At 40.7% G+C, this 21,120-nt stretch overlaps 1 protein-coding gene across 12 annotated transcripts in view; it reads left to right on the top strand.

Annotated features, from left to right (window-relative positions):
• dachd (dachshund d) overlaps positions 1-21,120 on the top strand; it is a 120,549-nt gene that overhangs the window by 50,607 nt on the left and 48,822 nt on the right. For all 12 annotated transcript variants that reach the window (XM_078174630.1, XM_078174627.1, XM_078174629.1 and 9 more), the window contains exons 2-3: positions 10,720-10,835; positions 20,574-20,726. In XM_078174630.1, coding sequence (XP_078030756.1) covers positions 10,720-10,835; positions 20,574-20,726 — 269 coding nt within the window. The remainder of the gene's footprint in view (positions 1-10,719; positions 10,836-20,573; positions 20,727-21,120) is intronic.

Genomic DNA, 21,120 nt, shown 5'->3' on the forward strand with positions numbered 1-21,120 from the left:
CAGAGAGCGGTGGAGGGAGAGACAGAGCAAGATGGAGCGCATCAAGCATGTTGGAGGTACTTACCATTTGTAGAGTACAGTATATTAATTGCTTATCGGTTTTTGATTTCAGAGTCATTTAGAGTCAATCGAACGCATAATTTTCACAGCTATTGTTCTTTGGGGTTTGTTAATTGTCACCCCACTGGCAGAATTAAAAGCAAATTAAAAGCCTTAACTATTGACTCTATCTGAAGTCACTCTCCACAACAATTTCACAAAACAATGGGGAGGATTAATGAAAATGCAGCTTGATTTCTGTTCTCCAAAGCTTTTGCTATGGGGAACCAATTAACTACCCTTCAGGATGACTTTCACTTCTAACTGCCGGTCTGTTCCACTGCCAGAAACTGGGATTAATTCTCAATTAATCCCTCCACCAGAACAACTCTGCCTTTGTCTGCTGGGGAGGACATGAGCATACAACACCGAGGTTACCCCAAGCCTGTTTGGTGGAGGAACTCCACCCCTCCTAAGATTGATACACCCTGTAGACTAGCTCTTCTCAAGCTGAAAATAAGAGCCATTAAAAGGGAATGGTTGACAATGATTTTTGTTTTAGGATTTTGAGCTTTATTAGCCATGCATATTAATGAGTCAATTAATTCCATTCGTCCTCGCGAGTGGTCTGTTTGTTTTTGCCTGACCTTTTATCTTAGATGCGTTCACGCTCGGCTTGGTTTAAGCACTTACTCCATACTGTGTTTCCCATAGCCTCACGTCCAAAAGGGGAGTTTTTATGTGTTTAGCACTAAGATTCTCCCCCTCTCTTTTGTTTTCTCTCTGCAACTCTCTCGCTCTCATCCGTCCACCCTCCCCCTCTATCTGTTCTCTCGCTCTTTCTCCCTCTGTCAGAATGCCTGCTGGATGTATTCCTCTCTAAATGTGACAGGAAATATGCTATTATAGCATGCAGAATATTTGCCTGATGGGATTTGCAATAAAATTACTACATTTCCTTTCCATTAGGATCTCTAAAACCCCTCTCTCTAATTTATGATTACCCTGGCAAAAAGACATGTTATATACATAAAGACTAAAGTAGCCCCCAGTCCACATTTAGCCCGTCCTGCTTTCAAAGTTAGTTGAGAGGACAGGAGAAATAATTGAAAAGTGCAGCTGGACTGTGTACAATCTTGTAAGGGATGCCTAGAAAATGAGATTAATCAGTGCACAGACATTGTGGGGAAAAGTTTGCAGTGAATGCCTGACAGTCGTGCTCTTTCTCTCATTTCAAATGTTGGCAGGCTAGCAGGCAGCTCCAAGGGAAATGCGCTCCTTTCATACTTGAGTAATTGATGAATTGTATGCAATATGCAAATGAGAATCCATAAATCTTATGAATGACAGCTTAATTTATGTGAGCCTTAATGAATGCAGGATTAGATTTTAATTAAATATCCTCAAAGGCACCCTGACTGGGTAAGTTTTTAAAGCCTTGTTTTGAAGACTTGTTTCATATGCATCGCAGTTCATGAAAAAGAGAGATCAGTGAGAGTGGTTAGATGAAATTTCCCTCGCAGTTTGAAGATAAGACCTGTTCTGTTTTGCTAACCAAAGGCACTTGCAATTAATAAATATTGGAGCAAAATCATATCTACCAATCTCATTTAGGCTTTCCTGGAACTGCTCATTCTCATACATTTGATTAACTGCATTTACTTTAAGCACTATCTGATTTCTAACATTTGGTACAGTATCTTTTTAATTAAGAGAATCATCCATTAGGCATGGAAAAGTCAACCAATTAGGCTTTCCTCATCAGTTCCCGTGATGTAGGAAGTCTGCTTACTCATTATCAGAGTCTGTTGATGTGATACTAAACAATCTTGGACTCTGTAGTTATGGGACGCACAATTATGAAATCAGCTTTTAACATTAATGATGCATGGGAATAATCAGCAATTTATCGTGTTTTCAGATCTTTTTTAGATTCTATTTCACAGCTGAGAGGCTTCAAACAGCTCTAATAGAACGTGATTACAAGAGTAAGCTCTTTGTAGCTACTGTAACACTGGGGTGTGCTCCCCAACTGCCCCCCCCCCCCGAGCCTGGCTGTGGCTTCATGACACAGGCTGGAGGAAGGAGCGTGACCGACTCCGAGTTCCTCCGTAGCATCAGACTCTGTGATGGTCTCACCCAGCGTGGTTCTAATCAGGCCTGAGCCCAGACAAAGGCACCAGGAAGGCACCCACTCTCCCAACTACTACTGATCTCAACCCTGCACATTAGTGCACACAGGGATCAGAGCACAGACAGCACTTTAAAAGGGGTTTTAGTGGGATTGATGCTAACTCTCTCCCGCCTTTGATTTCACACCATTTGATCTGTGATATATTGTTCCGTAACAAAGGTTCACAGTTTGCAGGCGGATGCAGCTGTTCCTACCCCTAATAAATAAAAGTGTGTGTGTTTTTTTTCTTCCTCTCCTCGTACTCACAAACTCGCTGTAATCCAGCTATCTAGATCAGATAAGCGCAATGTGGCTACCTGTGCGAGGCGGTGTTTGACAGGTGCAAGGGGAAGCTGATTGAGATAATCCAAGAATAGGCTCAATGCAAATACAGATACAAGATGAGGGTGAGGATAGATGGATGCATGAAAAAGATGGATGGGTGAATGCATTCCCATGTATCATGCTGTGACTCTGAGATTATGATCATCACAACCAATAGACTGCCAAGGTCAGCAGGAAATATAAATCATCTTTTTTTTTCTCCTCCCGTTTTGTTGAAGGCAACATGTATTCCTGTCATTTTCCGTGGTTTGGGTTTGTCAGATTGTTATGATTAGGATTATTTTTTTATGACGAAGATGAAGATTTGACTTTGTTATCAGGAAAAAGATCTAATGTTTGTCTTGCGTCCTAGGACGTCACCGTCAACAACATTTAACCAAACAAAAAAACATACAACAAATGCCTCAAATCACATAAGAGTGTACGACAAGTGGATGCAGTGCAACAAATGAATCATTCCTGTTGCAGTCAGTGTTCAAACCAGGTACACTGAGGCTACTTTGACGCCATACTCTGATTTAATGGGTTGATAGACTGAGCAACAAGAGAGTTCCTCAACCTGTTCAGTCGAGCCTGTGGGACTTTAAATTATCTGTGTGATGTCAAAAGCTGATATTCTTCAATATAACACTATTATCTAGGATTTTAACTGAGATTATCAATTTATCTGAGTCTTTTTTAAAATAATTTATCAATTTTCTGGTCTATAAAAGGTCAGAAATGTGTGAAAAATGCCTGTTATTTTATTAATTTTACATCATAAAGCCCATCTTTAAATTGCTTGTTGTGTCCATCCACACTGAAACCCAAAGATTTTTATTTTACATGCATATAAAAACAAAGAAAAGCTTCAAATTCAGACATTTAGGATGCCAACATCAGAGGCAATTGACATTTTTGCTTGAGAAATGACTCAAATAGTGCGTCTGACTCCTCTGCAATGACTCAGAAATGATCAATAAACCATAGAATAGTTGTCGATAATAATATTTAATAGTATTTAATAGGGGTGTAACGATACATCGATCCACATCGATACATCGATTCATTGATTAACGATCCAATTACATCGATGCAAAATGAAAACATCGATCCATATCGTCATCTTAAAGATACACCTTTATTTTGAAATTCACATAGCACGTCTGTGTCACCATTTTAGTGAACAGGTCTATTTTTATTATTTTTTGTTACAGAAGAATACCGTTTTTCATTTAAATGCCTGATACCTGGAAGAGCTCAGAAATAAAATGGTCAAATCATATTCTAGTTGTTTTTGTGAGTTGATGTAAATGATTGTGTTTGATGGGCATATGATATTGCGTCATATCGATCGCAGGCTCCTGAATCGAATCGAATTGAAATCGTATCGTGACAGACTTTGTGATATCGGCAAACATCGTATCGTCATCCAAACAGATCAATATAATATCGTATCATGATGAAGCTGGTGATTTACACCCCTAGTATTTAATACTGTAACAAGTTTAAAGAAAGAAATCCTCCATATACATCAGGCCTACTAGCTTTGCCCAGGGGCAACTTTTGCAACAGGAAGTAACAGGAAGTTAGGGGCCAGTCTTTAAACAAATAATAATAATTATGAGTATATATAATAAAAAGAAATGCCTGTTTTGAACCTTTAAATATTTGCAGTCCTCACTCCAGTTGCAGTTGGTGTATGCAGGGGTGTTACTAGGATTTGGGGACATTCGGGGCTCCTCTCTGACCTCTGTTGGAGGGGTTATGATTAGAGAGATCCTCCCCTGGCACTGCAAGATCTATTTTGATGCCTTTTTATGCACTTTGACACCTTATTTACATCCAAATTTCAAAATAAAACACCCAGGGTGAGTCAGTATATTTACATTATGAATTAGAAACCCTACCGCGGGCCAGATTCGGCTTACGGGTTGCAGGTTGAGCATCACTGATGTAGATTATTAATAAAAACACTTCTCGGTTCCTCATCTGTTAGTTTGCATTGGCAGGGATGTTATCAGTGTTTGCTGACATCACTGTGCGCTCCATAGCAGGGCTAAAAGCGGCTCATCAAGGTGGAAAACTGAGATCACATTCAAATCAGACGATAATTAATTAGACATATACGTTATCACCAGCAACCCACAGTGGAAATCAGTGTTTAGTGTTTGACTCTACGCTGTAAGTTGAATTTATAGACTAATACATGTCAATCTTCCTTTTTATTGCCTTAAGACAACTTCTCAAACAGCAGAGCTTGTGTCCAAAATAACTAATTTCTAGAATTAAAGTCAAACATTTCATCTCTTTTGCCTCAGCCAACCTTGTTATCTTATCTGTGGGGATTTTAAATTGGTAGTAATACACCGCAGCCATGTTATCCCTGTCTTTCAACAAACATAGTTAACCTCTCGGGGGAGTTGCGTGCACATTGTTAAACAGTTTGATTGAACCAAATAAAAAAAAAAGTATGCACTCAGCATATTCAGGCCCCTGCTGGTCTGAGGCCTCTGAATTTCTGCCTGACCTGGCACTTAAAAGGTAAGGAGCTGCTTTGTTTTATCAATAAGACCTTGTTTTCATGGCTGGTCACCACCCCAGCGAACCAATCAATGGGGCATGCTCTGCTATCGCTGTGAGAGAAATGAAAAATAAACCCCAGATAATCCTTCAGTTAAAAGGTTACTCAGGGCGATAAAAGCTATTTTGTTAATTTATTTACTCTCTGCACTGGAGAGATAAAGAAAAGGAACAATTAGGGAATTCTAGGTGAGAGATTTTAAAAGGGCAATGACATTGGGTTAATATTTTATAAGGCCTGATTGGCAGAGACCTGGAGAGGCCTTTTGTTTACACAAGCCCCAGACGGAATGATTCACTCGCTTGTTTTGGCCGACTGGGCGGAAATGGAATAAATATCTTCATCCTTACCTTTTAGAAACGTCAAACAAAAGAGCGAGATAAAAGGTTAATGGCTCAATCATAACCAGCAGGAAATAATATTATGCTCTTTCTCTGCAAACCCGAGTCACTATTGACATAATCAGGTTGAATTCCTAAAGATATCCGAAGATGGGAGGAGCAGATGAGTTTTTGTGTGTAACTAAATCCACTGAGGGAGTGTGCTCACTTGGGCTAAACATTACATTTGTGGTCTCAATTGATTTATAACAGATCATAATCACTGCATTAACGGCGTTCTGGGTAATAAGATCTCAGTCACTGCTTCCGTCGACAGAAAAGAGTCTGATAGTGAGATGTCAGAATTTTGCCATGAGATCAAAAACCCGTCCTGATATCTCATCCGATATTATAGCTCTTATTATACCTATCACCTCGTGTTGGCTTCCTGTAAACGGGGTGAGAACGTGAATTTAATTATTGTGCTTTTATTGCATTGTAGCGCTGAAATTGGACTCGTGCGGAGTGTATTGTTGGGCCCCGTGTAATCTGATTGCCTGCACAGCGTAGTGTGTTGGATAGTATCAGGTTCCAGCCGACTCTGCTGGGTCAACACACGGCCGGGCCATTAAAGGAAGTCTGGTTCAGGGAAAGTTCACCACTATTTTCTTTTCACCATGGTAGCGAAACAAAAAAGAGAGAATAGATGTGTAACATATTTGTGGCCCCCAGCCCAAAAGCTGGTGGGGCCTATTTTGTTTCCTTAATTGAAGCCAGAGATACGAGAGCTCCGAATATCTTCAGTGTAAATATAAATAAAGCAGGGAATAAGATTCTTTCATGACTGACCTCCGATGCAGAAATAATATTGTCCAAATAAGTCCATTTTAAAACCCGGAGGTTTTTATTTTTCTGAAACATTTAAAGAGAAAATGAAAGATTAGGAAAGACAGCAGCAGATAATGCATGAGAAGAACCAGAATTCCAATCATAAATCCAGTTGTGCTATCCTTTTTTTTTTGTTGCAATAATGGCCTAGTTTGGAGCAGTTTCTGTGCCAGGCTATTTAGGGAATCAGCATCTGCTGCTTGATAAATAGCCTGGCTCTTTTGTTTTAGGCCAGGTTGAGTTCCTCTCTGGACTCGGCTTATTAGCCTGGATGGCTCTGACCATTGCAGAGCTGCACCGGTGCTAGCATGCATGCCTCAGCCGTGGTGTTTCAAGCAGCTAAATTACATATTGTTAAGGAGCATTACCCCAAACACAAGTGATAACGTTGAATAAAGGAGGAGAAAAGTCACTGCACCTCCTCTGTTCTTGCCTTTTTCTGTAAATTTAGACAGACTTATGAAAAGGAGGCGATAACCTTAATTTCTGAGAGGCTTTCCTGTTGCTCGGAGGTTCCTCAGTTCAAAGCGTCTTTTCAGTTGGTGTATTGCTTTCATGGCCGGCCAGTGTTATTTGTGTAGAGAGAGTAGCTGAAATGCTATCCCTTTAAACACACAGACACATTCTCTCGCCGCCTATCTAAACATTACCTTTACTTAACTGGGTCTTTGTACCCGGGTTCACATCCTTTGACATGATCTAAGGTTGATGTGACATTTTTTTGTCCATCTGAGGGGCCTTTTTGCTTTTAGTATTGTTGGTAAAAAGCCTTTTACCCATCACATACCCTCTATTGAGGTCTTTCATAAATAATTCAGCCAGAGTACAAGTGAAAGTGATGACAGCAAAACTGTGTGCGATCTCTCCCTCTCATAAGATCAAAGAGGTGCTTCTATAGAAATAGGAATTACATTTCCAGACGTTCCTAGGTTGAGCGGGCTCTCGTTTCTCTTTCTCTCCCTCTCTCCTCCTCCTTGCTGCCCTCCTCTCACTTCTCTGTCATTCCCTCTCCCTCTCGCTACTTCTTCCTATCACTTTTGTGTTTTCCTTCCAAAGGGACACAGTTGGGTGAAGGTCTGCTTTTAGTCTTAAAACCTCCAGAGCCGGTATATTTGAGAGTCAGCACATTCAGACAGATAGAGCGAGTGCACTCTATTAGCAGGACTGAGGTAAATAAACCTCACAAGACACGGCTGAATAAATTCAACTACTAAGGCTGTGTGGTATCTGAACTAAAACACTGCATCACTCTGTAGATACCGCCTTTGGGAAATGTAGTGAAATGTACTGTAACACAAACAACTTTATGTACTGTACCGGCTGATAAAGTCCAGAATGAGCCATCGTTGTTAAAAAAAAATAGCAGCAGCTCATCAGTTCCTTACATTGATTAATTTAATTTTCAGTTATTAGAAGAAAAAGTAATCATCTGAAAATCATTTGACAAAGATTCAAATCATGACAAAGTTAAAAAAAACAGTAATAAATGACCAAATAATGTAATGAAATACAGTTTTATAAGTCTTGTGACCAGTAATGTATCATGTCATCAATAGACTTTGTACCTATAAGGCCCAGAGCACAATGCTTTCCAATAAGAGTGAAGTCATGCTAACTGCATTTGCGTTGCTGAGTGTCTAGCGTTTTTGCAGCAGCGCCTTGAATGCCTAAAGTTTAAAGAACTTAGAACGAAAAAGCACCCAACATCATTGCCCACCATCATCCAGGTGAAGCTCCTGGACCAGCTGGTGGTGCTTCATGTCATTTCCCGTCTTTCTTAGGGTCTCGTGTACCCACACAGATTTCCATTTGTCCTAAAATGCTCCCCACCTGTCCGCTTTTTATGCATAATTTAAGGCAGTGGTTCCCAACTGGTCCAGGTTTGGGTCCAGATTCCTCCGCAGTCATTAGTTTAAGATCCATAGAGTTTATTACATTAGGGTCATACTTGCGTTTGGACATGTTGTCAAGCTAGTTTGCTGTCTCTGTCCAGTAGCTGTCCAATGGTTACTCACTCTAAACAAACTATAGTGTTTTTTTTTTTTTTTTTTTTTTCTTACAAACTTGATACGAGTCACTTGCGGTCCATTCAGAATGGACCCCACGTTTGGACCAGGACCCACCAGTTAGGAACCACCGATTTAAGATACAGATCTGTGGGTTTCCTTCAAAGCAAAATAGCAGTTGAGCTAAGGACAGGTGAAGATTGCATGGCAACAGTTAAAAAGAAAAAAAGATTCAGCAAGCTTCAGAAAGCTCTGTCTACTCAGGATGGGCTTCAATAAAAATGGCTGTGTGGTATATAGGGCTGCCACGATTAGTCGACTAATCGACTATTAAAATAATCGGTGACTATTTTAGTAGTCGACTAATCGGTCATTATCAAGTCTTATTGCAGTCATTTTTCATAGAAAAGTACTATAAAAGTACCCCAAAATAGTCTTACTGCAGCTTCTTACGTTCAGATATTGGCAGCTTTACACACTCTCCCGTGACAGTGAACTAAAACCCTTCGGCATGAGTATGAAACAAGACATTAGATGACGTAATTTTGGGGTTTGGGCAAGACGGACCGACATTTTTCAACATTTTAACACATTTTTCGATGAAATGATTAGTCGACTAATTGAAGAAATAATCAACAGATTAGTCGACAATGAAAATAATCGTTAGTGGCAGCCCTAGTGGTATAACTCGGTACAGTCTGTCTAATCGGAGCCGTAAAATATATTTCAAGAGAGAGTTTGCTCAAGCTAAGACTAAAGAAATTACACATTACAAACAACTTGACACCCCTTCAAACTGGGGCTGGGCAATATATTGATATAATATAGATCTCGTGATATGAGATTAGATAGATTGTCCTAGATTTTGGATTTCATATTGTCTTTTTCTGGTTTTAGAGGCTGCATTTATTCAATTTTCTGAACTTACCAGGCTGTGTTAGCTGTTCTGTTATTTGCCTTTACCCACTTAGTCATAATATCCACAATACTGATGATCATTTGTCAAAAATCCCATTTTGTAAATATTCTGTGAAAGCACTAATAGTCAACCCTATAATATCACTCTGACATCAATATTGAGGTATCTGTCAAAAATATCACGGTATATGACTTTCTCCATATCGCCCAGGCTTACTTAAAATGCTCTTAACAAAATAAAAATGAACTTGAATGAGCCAACACATCCCAGGTCTGAGCTTTCAGTCCTGTCCTTTCTTTATAAAGTAATTATTTTTCAAATTTATCCTGTTTATCCAGATTTCCTCTCGCAGTTACATCACGCTACGGAAGCCCTTTGGTGTTTTAAAGATGGATTAAACTCAGTTCACATTAGGGAGAACTTAGTATCCCGTTAAAGCTTGAAAATGGACTATTGTATGTGAAATAATGTATGAAGCCAATATGTCACCTGTGTCAAGTCACCATAATTCATCTTCAGCTGAGACATCCAGCTCCTTGTTCATAAAGAATATACCTCTATAGGATCTTGGCCCCCTCATTATATGCTCATTGCATTTTTTTTTTTTTTTTTTTTTTTTTTTGTTCACCCCGTAGGCTTTTCTTTGTAACTATAAGCCAGCAAAGTAGGTATTGATTGCAACTCGAAGCTGTATTAATAAGCGAATGAGTAAGATGTGTGGAAAGTCAGGGGTGTATCTGCTTTGAAGGCCTTTTCTCCTGCACAGTAAGGTGGCACAGTCATTTATCACGGCTGGATCTGTGCCCCTCGTTTGGTGTAATAAAACTCCCCCATCAGAACCGTCCAACAGGTCTGAATCACTCTGTCACACCACCTTCCAGCTAAGGCACGCATTAAATCAAGCAAGCAGAACATTTCCTAAGGCAGCCATTGCCTTTTAATTTCCTGAAGAACCTTAAAATATCATTCATTACCAGAACTACACATATTTGGTTTTTAAAAGTCTCATAAATCAATAGTGGCCTGACTGCAATAATTATAACAAGTTAACATGTAATTTCCAGGCCGAGGGCCGCGCACTGGATTTTAGCATATGCAAACGAGGCAATTCAAATAGTGTGGGGATATTAATACGGAGGAACAGGTAACGAGGTACGGGTTATGAATTATGCATCAAAAAGTGGTTGATCTTCAATAAAGGAAATGAATTCACCGTGTAATCTAATTAGTTATGGAAGTCTATTATGTTGAGCTGCAGAAAGCAACTGTCCTTGAAAAGAAATTTATTTACAGTACATGTTAGCTCTTTGGAATGGAATTGCATTCTGGAGTGCTCCAAATGTTAACACCCCCCCCCGCCACCGCCACCGCCAGCACCACCCACACAACCCCCTCCTCTCCCTACCAGTCTCCTCCTCGTCTCTAACCCGCGTTCTCCTCCTCCTCCTCCTCCTCCTGTGTTTCAGCTCCAGACCCGGCCGGCCTCCGAAGAGGACCCAGAGTGTGACATCACCAGAGAACCCCCACATCATGCCCCACTCTGTCCCTGGCCTCATGTCCCCTGGCATGATCCCACCCACAGGTACAGTTTACTCTGTGGCGCTCTGTCATTGTTGCTAAGGCTCTAATTCACTCCGTCTGGGTCCCTCTTCTATCTCTCTCCTCCTTTCTGTCACACACACATACACACAACCTCCCCACCAGTGGCCTCCCCGCAGCTTGTCCTCGAAATGGCAACCAGTCCAAAGTGACACATGCACCCAACCACCAGACACCAGCCGCTCACTCGTTTACCAAAAACAGATCCTCTGCTCAACCCCCGGAAACCAAGAGGGGGGGAGAATAAATTGGAGTGGAGATCTTTTCTCTCAGATTATTCCAGTAGATGTTGCATTTCGCCTTGAGTGCATTCTAATTAGTGCGATTAAATCCACTCCACTGGTATATGTACATAGGCAGTGATGATGCTAAAGCAAGCTTATCGCCACAAGAATCAACAACAACCGTTTGTGCCCTAACTTACCCCTGGGCCAAGTCTTATTGCAACCAATGCTTTTGTTCTATTTGTGGCTGGCTTCATTGTGACTGCTTTGATGTTGGTGGCTGTAAGTGCTCTGATTTGCATATTTTGCTCTCCTTCTTGATATGTCTTTAATGATATTGTACTGTCGAACGGAGCTCTTTGAATGCTCACACAGTGTACAGTACACACTGCATTTAACCAGCTATTAACTATAGTACTTTGCAGAGAAGCAGCTGGTTTTCCATGGTAATCATCGGTGTATAACAATTTCACAGACTTGTAATTATCCTACCGAACACGTTTTTTCCAGCTCTGTAAAAACAGTCTGGAAGTGTTTTTTCCGAGAGGCAGCAAAGCAGCGTCTGCGAGGGGTTTGAAATTCAATATTAAACACAGATCGGGCCATCCTTGTGATTCAGTACAATGGAGGCTCACAGGCTAGTGCTTTGAACTCTGGGAATAGGGTGAGGTCACTGGCTATCCGCGGCGTGGTATAGAAGGCGAACTTAAAGGCCGAAGTGAACACAGAGAGGGACAATGATGAGAAAGACCCATGTTATTTAGTGGAACATAAAGCAACAGAAAAGCCTTTTGATATCATCCCCTTTAAGCCCAGAGGGACTCTATGATCTTGACATTTAGTCAGGGTATTCAGGGGGCAGAGATAAAATAATTGAGGTTTTTCGGTCTTCTTGTAACTGCCTTAAGCTTCTCAACTGTGGCAAGGCCGAACTTTTCCATCAGCTTCTGTGTTATAATTAAACCGTTTATTGTTTAGATTGTAGTATTAAGCATTAAACGTCAAGGAAGTTACAGATTTTGACAGATTCGTAATGAAGTATAATTGACCACACGTAAGTTAGCGTCTAAGTAGGCGACTAATTGATCGCCCTGTCATGTCCAAATGTACTGATTGATGATAAAAAAACGACATTGAGAAACTGTCTTAAATAGTTACACTATCATGTCATGCCATATTAGTTCATTTTTCAGATGAGTTGGCGCCTGCACACACAGACAGAATGTGGGCCGACGGCTTTTCCCGAGGCTACACCAATACCCCAAGCCTCCACGAAGGAAGCCACTGCACCGTTTAATTTTGGCTGCAGAGGAAGAGCGAAACCCTCCATGAAATGTTTAGCTCACAGTAGCCTGTCATTTCTCTCATGGTGTTATGTTTGCAAATGTGCTGCTGCTTCCTCCTCATCTCTTTATCACTGAGGAGTGGCTGACTGTAGCTCCTGTATCTATCACGAGGTCTCACATTATGATAGATACAGGAAGCTTAAAATATTTAATCTCATCTTTAAACCATCTATAGTGTATGATCTAAGGCGCATGGTGCAAGTCCAACTCCACTTCTTCTATTTAATAGCACAAAACTTGGGTGCAAAGTAAGGCGCAAGGCACAAATGGGTTGTATTTAGTCCTTTAATTAATCATAAGTGTTTTCTGGCCGTAAAAACAATTCAACCAATCAGTGTCATCTCCCATTTCCCTTAAAGGCCAGGTGCACCTGAACCTGGCACACTGCTATTTACATGGTGGATTCTGCAAACATGGGAAGCGAGCAGTTACGCAGTAAGAGCTGTGATGTCATGAACATTTATACAGCAAAACAAAAAACTGTCGTTATAAACTAGACCGAGGAAACAGAACTTAACTATAAGCTTCTGAAATAATCAATGAAGTTATGATGTTCCTCATGTGTAAATGCATACAGCGTCTCTCTTAAGTTAGTAGGGAGTCGTTGGACAGCAGTTGGCAGCTCTTCTCTGGTCTCTGCTACGTTCACATTTTACAGAATGCATTTTTTTAAGCTCCAGTGTGTATGTAGAGGGATATATTGTCAGAAATGTAATATAACATTATAAGTACATTTTCTTCGGTGTTTAACTACCTCAAAATTAGAATTATTATGTTTTCATTACCCTAGAATGAGCTACAGAGGCCCAGAATGGACAAACCAAACGCTAATTCTAGATAGGGCCATTCACATTTTCGCATCGACCACTATAGTTAAGTTAAACTGCTTTATCAAGTATTTTTTTCCTGATTTTAATCACCTGGTCAGTTTGTTTTGGAGAGGATGAGACCTCTGTGGATAATTCAGCTCCTGATTAAAACCTCCTGACCGATAAACACTGAAGGAATTCTAACCAGGAGACGTTTCAGCTGGTTACAATCCTGCAATCCTAACTGCCAGTTCCCACTAAATTACCCTAAATCGTACACCCTGAATCTTCACATAAAGACATTAAAAAAAGAGAGAGTAATTGCTATATTTTGTACATTGTGGGCACATCTTACTGTCTGAATAATGCACTCTTTAAATAGCAGGAAAATACTACGCTATTGACTTTAGGTCGGGATTTTTTGGTCAGCGGCACAATGGCGTTCTGCTGCCTCAGAAAAGCAATGCTCCGACACAACTCTTTTTAAGACCTACTCCCTCCATGGGTACACGAGTATATTTGCTACCTCGACGACATAGGTTGTGTTGGTCTAAAACTAGCAATGACAGTTGCAGTGCGCTGTGTGCTGCTTTGCACCATGTGTAAGGCAGAGCCCATAGCCTGAGAAGGCAACATGCCATGACAGAACCAATATGGCACTCTTCTCTCAATTTTATATTGTCTCAGGAATTGTGTTTGCTGTGATTTCTTTATGCAAATCAGTGATTTTCTTTTAGCATATTAGACATTGACTTTAGGCACAGACTGAAATCATGTTAGATTAAAATCAATGAACATATTCAACACAGTGGAAAGACGTCTTCTTTGCACTCTAACAGGACCAGAAAGGCCTATGTGAAACACATTGTTAACATATGTATCTTTGCCCTTGACACCAGTTCCATTTAGAAAAGGACATCTTAATATGCTTAGGTTTCCATTTAAGGAAATACCCTCATATACGTGTGTGAGAGCACACGTGTGTATGTGCAAGTGTCTGAATGCGTGCATGCCTGCGTTCATGCCCCCAGGGGTGGTTGTGCTGGAGCCTTTCCAGTTGCTGATGCATTACAGGCAGATTGGCCCCCAAATCGGATTATTTGCTGTGGACTGACACCACACTGAGATGACATCTCCTTTAAAGTGGAGAGGGCCTCCACTCACACTCTGGCCACTACTTAAGCAGCAGCTTCAATATAATTCATTTATGTCCAGGATATGGCTTCAACCTTTTGAATAACGCAAGAGTACTGCATTTACCATTAGAGAAATGAATGTCACCTACATCTAACCAGGGTGCATCCTGTACTTTACTGATAAAACAATATTTCCTAATGCTGTCTGGCTCACTGTACAGGTATGTGTGTGGATCTCAGTGTCTCGGGGAGCCGGTTGTTCTCACAAGCACTGTAGGTGGAGACGTATTGTAATATTTATGTTCTTTTGATGTACAATTAGCACGTCAGCTCCTAGAGTGGATCATCTAATCCAGTGCCACTTCAAGCTGCTTTAAAATAGATCCAGTATGCACCAGGTAATTTAGTGTCAGTTCTTTGTGTCTCTACCCCTCCTCTTTCAGTCCGCTGCTTGTCATAAGGTTAGCGCGCTGTGTAATTGATACTAAATTTGTCATGATGTGGATAGCACAGTTCAAGTGGTGCAGTGTACCTAAGAGTCGCGTTGTTCCCAACCCCAGTTTGTCATTGCTGCGCTGCCACCAGTCCATGCATAAAATTAGGTGGCCATGCTCATTGACATGGAGTGTCTCTTCCCTACTTATCCAGCTTGCCCGATAAATAAAGTGTGTTTTCATTGTTGCCCATGGTGCAGTCCCTAACAGAGACAGAACAGGAACACAACAGATAAGCTCTGGTTATTTTCTTTTTTTAATCACTGCTAGAGAAAGTCGTAAAAGTCAGTCTTTTGTGTACTGATGTGAAGTTAATCTGATTTTAATTTAATTATACGAGTTAGTTGCGGAGGGCACAGGCATTGGGGTGTTTGTTGTAAGAATGTTCTGACATTGGCGCAGGTATGGGGCAGCTAGCATGTTAATTAATGATGAAGATCCTGACAATATGCAGAGGCATGACAGCGTTAAGCCAGTCGGCTGCTGCTTCCTTTGCATATTAATAGATCCTTCATTATTATTTAATATGACAGCTGCTCCAAGGGCTACCATCAGACCTTGTCTCTGTTATTTGCTGTTTTGTGCTCCCCATGTGACAGTGCCATGCTATTCTCTATTTGTCGAAATGTTCGCTTTTCTCCTCTCTGACTGGTGTGGCTCTCTACATGCGGCCGTGATGCGCTGTTTGTTTTGTGCTCAGGAGGATTCTGACTTGCCCGCGCGTCTACAGTATATGAGGAAAAGTGTCTGAATCTAAAGGTGACTTTGAAAGAATATATGAGGCAGGATTGTTTTGTTTGCATAGTAATGAATGCAGATTAGCACTGAGTGGGATTGGTCTTGTTGACGTTTAGACTTCTAGTGGCTTAATAGACTTGTTGCTGGGCACCAACATCTCCCTGGCTTCCTTATTACACCCACTGTGTGCGAGGTGTGTGTTATGCGGATGTGACAATTGATCCGGTGAAATGAAACAATTATCAGAACAAACATTTCAATTCATGGAGTGTGTCACTTAGTCAAAGACTGGGTGGAGGTCGAAGTGAAATGATAAATGAAAAACGGGAAAGTGATCACTCCATCTGTTTCGTGATAGTACAAATCAATTTCTTAGCATTTATTTACTCAATACACATTTGATCAAAACCTGTCACCTTCTTCTTCATGGATTAATTTCCCTCTTTTTCCCTCTTTTGTTTTGTTGTTTGTTACAATATAGTCCACTTTAAAAAAAGAAATAGCTGGGACACGCCGGCTGCAGTGCAGTAAACCACAGCGAGCGTTCTCACAGCAAAAGTTAGAGAGCATCAGAAAGCACCACTGCGGCACTCCTTTGAGCGGCACCTGATTTGTGGGGGGAATTTATCACACAAACAGCCCAGAGGTGATTTCAATATTTACTCGGCAGTCTGTTCTGCATACGTCTCATTTGGAAAACAGTTGACTCTTGCCCATTATACACAAATGAAGGCTGACCTTCAGACTGGGCAGAGGCCACATTCATTATGTGGAGAAGTATCACCTTCTTATGAGGCAATGGCTTTTTTTTTTCCTCCTCTGCTCTGCCCATGCATATTGAACAGCAGCCAGGGCCCACTGCAAACGAGAGGGCCCTTGCTGACATGATGTATACTGTACGTCAATATGGTACTGATGTATTTTAAGATGCAAACAAGGCTTTAAATTATATGCACCTCCATGTCAGTGGCTCAGAGTGACTCTCGCCATCTGCCTATCAGCTGGGGGATGAGAGGAGAGGGTGCCCAGGCCGGTATGTTCTTGTGCGTGCGTTTGTCAGTGTGTGTTTGTGTCTGTGTGTGCGCATGCTCTCATGTATCTATTAGAGCCACATGTTCGATTTCTACCTCTCCTTGTACTTGTGTCTCCCCTCAGATGCATGGCTAATAGCTGCTCTTGAGTCCCATCACGGAGACGTGACAGCTTAGTGATGATAAACGCGGACGTTGCCTTGTTCTGCGTCAAACATAAGGCAAACCTGCATATCCAGTGTAAGCAGGCTCTGTAAAAGGGCAGGTGATATACCGTATTGTGGATATGAGTGATTCCACTAATAGCTACATATCTTTTTCTCGCCATGCATCTTTGACTTTGTTGCTGGGGCTGGCGAGAGGAGTTGCGGGACTCTCCTGAGACGCGCCAGGCCTAGAGGAGCTTTAGCACTATCTGTCCCTGCTGTTTGAGACCGGCCTCATGAATAAAGATTTCAGTCACGTTCAATACACCAGAACCCTGGAAATACCACAATGACAAACCAATGCTTTATGATCTCTGCAGTGTGCTCAGCATATGTATGTCTATAATCTCTGACTTACTATATCAATCATATCAAGTCGGTTTTGATCGAGGCAGACGTCCACCACGTCAAATACTGCTATTCCTGTACATATTTAGAGATGGCAGTGGAAATGATAATTTAAAATGTGATGTCAATAGTCATTTAGTGTGCTCATAGACACAGCAGCCTCAGGCCTGAGGAGAATCCATGTAGGATTCTCAAAGATATTTGGCATGTTGTCAGAATTTTTCCAGTGATATGCATACTAAAGAGAGTAGTGTAATTGTTGTATATGAGATTAAAGCTAGGGCTGGGCAATTAGGAGAAAATCAAATATCACAATATTATTCCATAGAAATATTGTGACAGTATTGTAGGGTTGACTTTTGGTTCTTTCCCAAAAATATTTACACAGTGAGATTTTTAATAAATAAAAGACTAAATAATAGAGCACCTAGAAGTCTGGTAGGTTCAGAAAATCACGTCACTTTACTGTAATGCAGCCTTTAAAACCAGGAGAAGACAACACTTACGATTAAGGGTTGACTGATAATGGATTTTTAAAGGCCGATATAATGATTGTTTGTAACAGGAAAAAGTTGAAAGCCAATAAACCGGTCGATATCCTTCACCCCCACCATCCCCCTGCAGAAAATTATACATGAAACTCAAAAGTAATAACTCCAAGTAATTAATGAATATATCTGGAACTGGTAAAAGTCTGTGTCATGTTTTGAGCTATTACTTTTCCTCAACCTGTCAACCCCTCAACCTCAATCTGAGATTCTCAGATACACAGTGCCTTATCTTGACTTTGTGTATGGAGCCGAGATGACTGGTATCTCTGTTACTTATGTTTGAAATACACTCAAAGTTACTTTTGAACATTTTGTATTTGCTAAAAAAAATTCAATTGTAATGTTAAACAAGAGACTTCAGAGTGATACTCAAAATACTTTGTCAGTGATACATAAAACATAAAAAACCAAGACTTTTAAAAACTTAAACAACTTAGGAAGCCTCTTCATCGATCTCTGGTGCCAGGTAGTATTTGACATGTCCCATAGGCAACATGTCCCATATTATGGCTGGACTGTGCATGGAACACAAAAGGGCTGTATTTTAAAACCAGGGCTTTTAATATCAAACAGGAAGTAGCTACATTCACACAGTCACAGATTCACAGACTTTTGTTACAGCACTAACCAGAGGCGTTTGTAGGATTTGAGAACATTTGGGGGCCCAGCCCAGACCTCTGTGGGGTGTCTGGGGGAATACCCCAGGAATTTTTGTTTTCTATTTTGATTTTTTTTTTTTTAATGCACTCTGGCACCTAATTAACCCATACAAACTGTTGTTTAAATTAAAATTTCCTGATAAATAATGAATTGTGATGCTAAAATATTATTAGTTGTTAGCTGCTATCATTAAAATTTAGAGAATTTTGAGGTATTTGTACTCAAGTATTTCCATTTTGTGTTTATGTTACTGTTCCACTCCTCCACTTAGAGGGCAATACTGTACTTTTACTGTACATTTATTCATCTGCTTTAGTTATTTTGAAGACTTAGATTAATAACACAAAATATAATCAATTAATAAATGATGTTGTATAATTCCCAGCAGTATATAAAGCATTTAAAATGAGCTCCACCTTTACCAGCTGCAACATTAAAGTGACTGTTGCGCTCTTCCCACACACAAACTGCGCTGCTTGAATGAAACTCTGGACCCAAAACTTATGTTTTTGATCAGTGATATTACATTAATTTTGAGGGCTTTGATGCATTAACGAAATGATGCATGTTAGATCCATAGCCTTTTTAAATTATTAGGCCTACTCTTATTTTTTGAAATATATATACAGCCTATTTAGATCAAAGGCTATTTATAAAACACTCAGCGCCGAAGCCTTGGACGCTACTGGCACTAACAGCTACAGCGCTGGACCCGCCGTCGTGGCTGATTTAAAAACCTATGTAAATCCATGTTAAACTGAACAACAGTACACTTTGACACTCACACAGCAGGCAGACCTGCTTTCTGTGGAGCTGTACCCACAGGTCAGCTCCTTTTTACTCCATTAAACAAATCCCTACCCTCATGAGCTTGGGACTGGTGGGCATTGTGCACCATCGGCCACTATCGGTGGCAAGTTATGCCGATGACGCTACTTTGTGAAACATTCTATCGGCTCCAACTTTACAGCTAAATCGGTTGACCTCTACTTACAATATTATGATATACTATATCTTAGATGATGTCTAGCCTCATATCGCGATGCTGGTATAATGTCGATATATTGCTAAGCCCAAATTAAGGCTACCAAAAGCATTATGATCATTTGTGCAGCTTGTATTACAGACTGCAGAGGCGAGACTGTCAGGGTAGAGAAATTAACTTCTTATATGTGTATAGTTTCCTCCTGGAAATTGAAAACAGTTGTTCACACTTTATGGGCAGTTAAAAAATACTCTTTTATTGACTTCAGAACAAAGCAAACTGATCTATCCTCCTTTTCTCATTGGAATTTTTTGGTGCCCAATAGGGTCTTTCTGTCTGTTGCCTCATTAGTATTTTTTTTTTTTTTTTGAGAATGTGTGAGAGGTGATACTGAATTGTATACCTTCACATGTTTTATGGCGCATATCCTTTACTCAGTTTTCACACATGGCCCTGCATGTATTGAATTGACTCAACGCGATTTACAAGCATTAGAATAAATAAAAAAAACTTGAATCCTTGGTGCATTGTTTATAGATTTGCACTCTGCTTGATGACTGGCCTTGACTCTCAGAATAGCCGTATTATTATGAGACAGTACTGTATATTGCTGTGAAGAATTTGAATACCGATGTTGAGCATTATTCAGCGCGATTAGATCTGTTGAATACATTAGAAGGTATCATTGAAACACCCCTGATAAGAAGATCCTTAAGTCTCTGCGTTCTCACTTTGTCTCTCCCATGTCACACTGTATCACCGTTCCTCTATCATACATACACATACGTGGCGTATTACAAGTTGTACACACAAACTGCTTGCATCATGCACTATTATCTTGACTGCATCTGTTCCCATCAAGGTACAAATACATCAATATAGTGGAGCCTCCGAAACATTCATAAAAATCATATGCTGCCACACACACGAGGATCCATCCCATCAGCATGATAACCTGCTGTGAAGATATCCCCTGTCAGAAGATGAAAAACCAAGCTGTGATCTCATAGGCGCTTATTCCCCATAGTGTATAAAATTATTCATTGTTTTATTATTTCAAAAGTCCTCTTTCATTGTTTTTTTCTTTATTCACCAGGGCAGGTTTCTGAAAGGTTTTGCAGGTGCAGTGGCTCAGCCCCAGCAGACATGTAGCGGTCTGTAAGCGCTCTGTCTCCTCTGCCTCCTCTCTCCAGGCCTGACAGCAGCGGCGGCAGCAGCTGCCAACGCAGCCATCGCAGAGGCCATGAAGGTCAAGAAGATCAAGCTGGAGGCGATGAGCGGCTACCACGGCAACGCCAACCACCATGGGGCCGACGGAGAGAATGGAGACCTCAGCTCCAGCGTTGGTGAGGATGCCCTTCACACACACTGTCACAGACACATTTGCGCTCATATAACCGGAACACAAGTGCTTGCTGCTGACTATTTTATGTGACTGTACAGACACAAACACACACATTAGGGCTTGCATACTTATCGCCATTTTGACATATGCTCAGAGAATTCAAAGACTGCAAATCATTCGTATGCAATTTCCGTCATACATAGAACATATTTAGATATTAATAATCTGCATCTGCATCAAAATACACATATTGACTTAAAGTAACTCAGAGTGACTGCTGGGAAATCTTAAATCCTGTCAGAAAATAAACAGCTTGTAGTTGAATTTCAAGTCAGTCAGACTCATGACTTCAAAGTTATGACCATTCAAATCAATCAAAGTTTTGTAAGCACCAC

This window comes from Epinephelus lanceolatus, chromosome 14 (genome assembly GCF_041903045.1).
Source record: "Epinephelus lanceolatus isolate andai-2023 chromosome 14, ASM4190304v1, whole genome shotgun sequence".
Classification (NCBI taxonomy): domain Eukaryota; kingdom Metazoa; phylum Chordata; class Actinopteri; order Perciformes; family Serranidae; genus Epinephelus; species Epinephelus lanceolatus.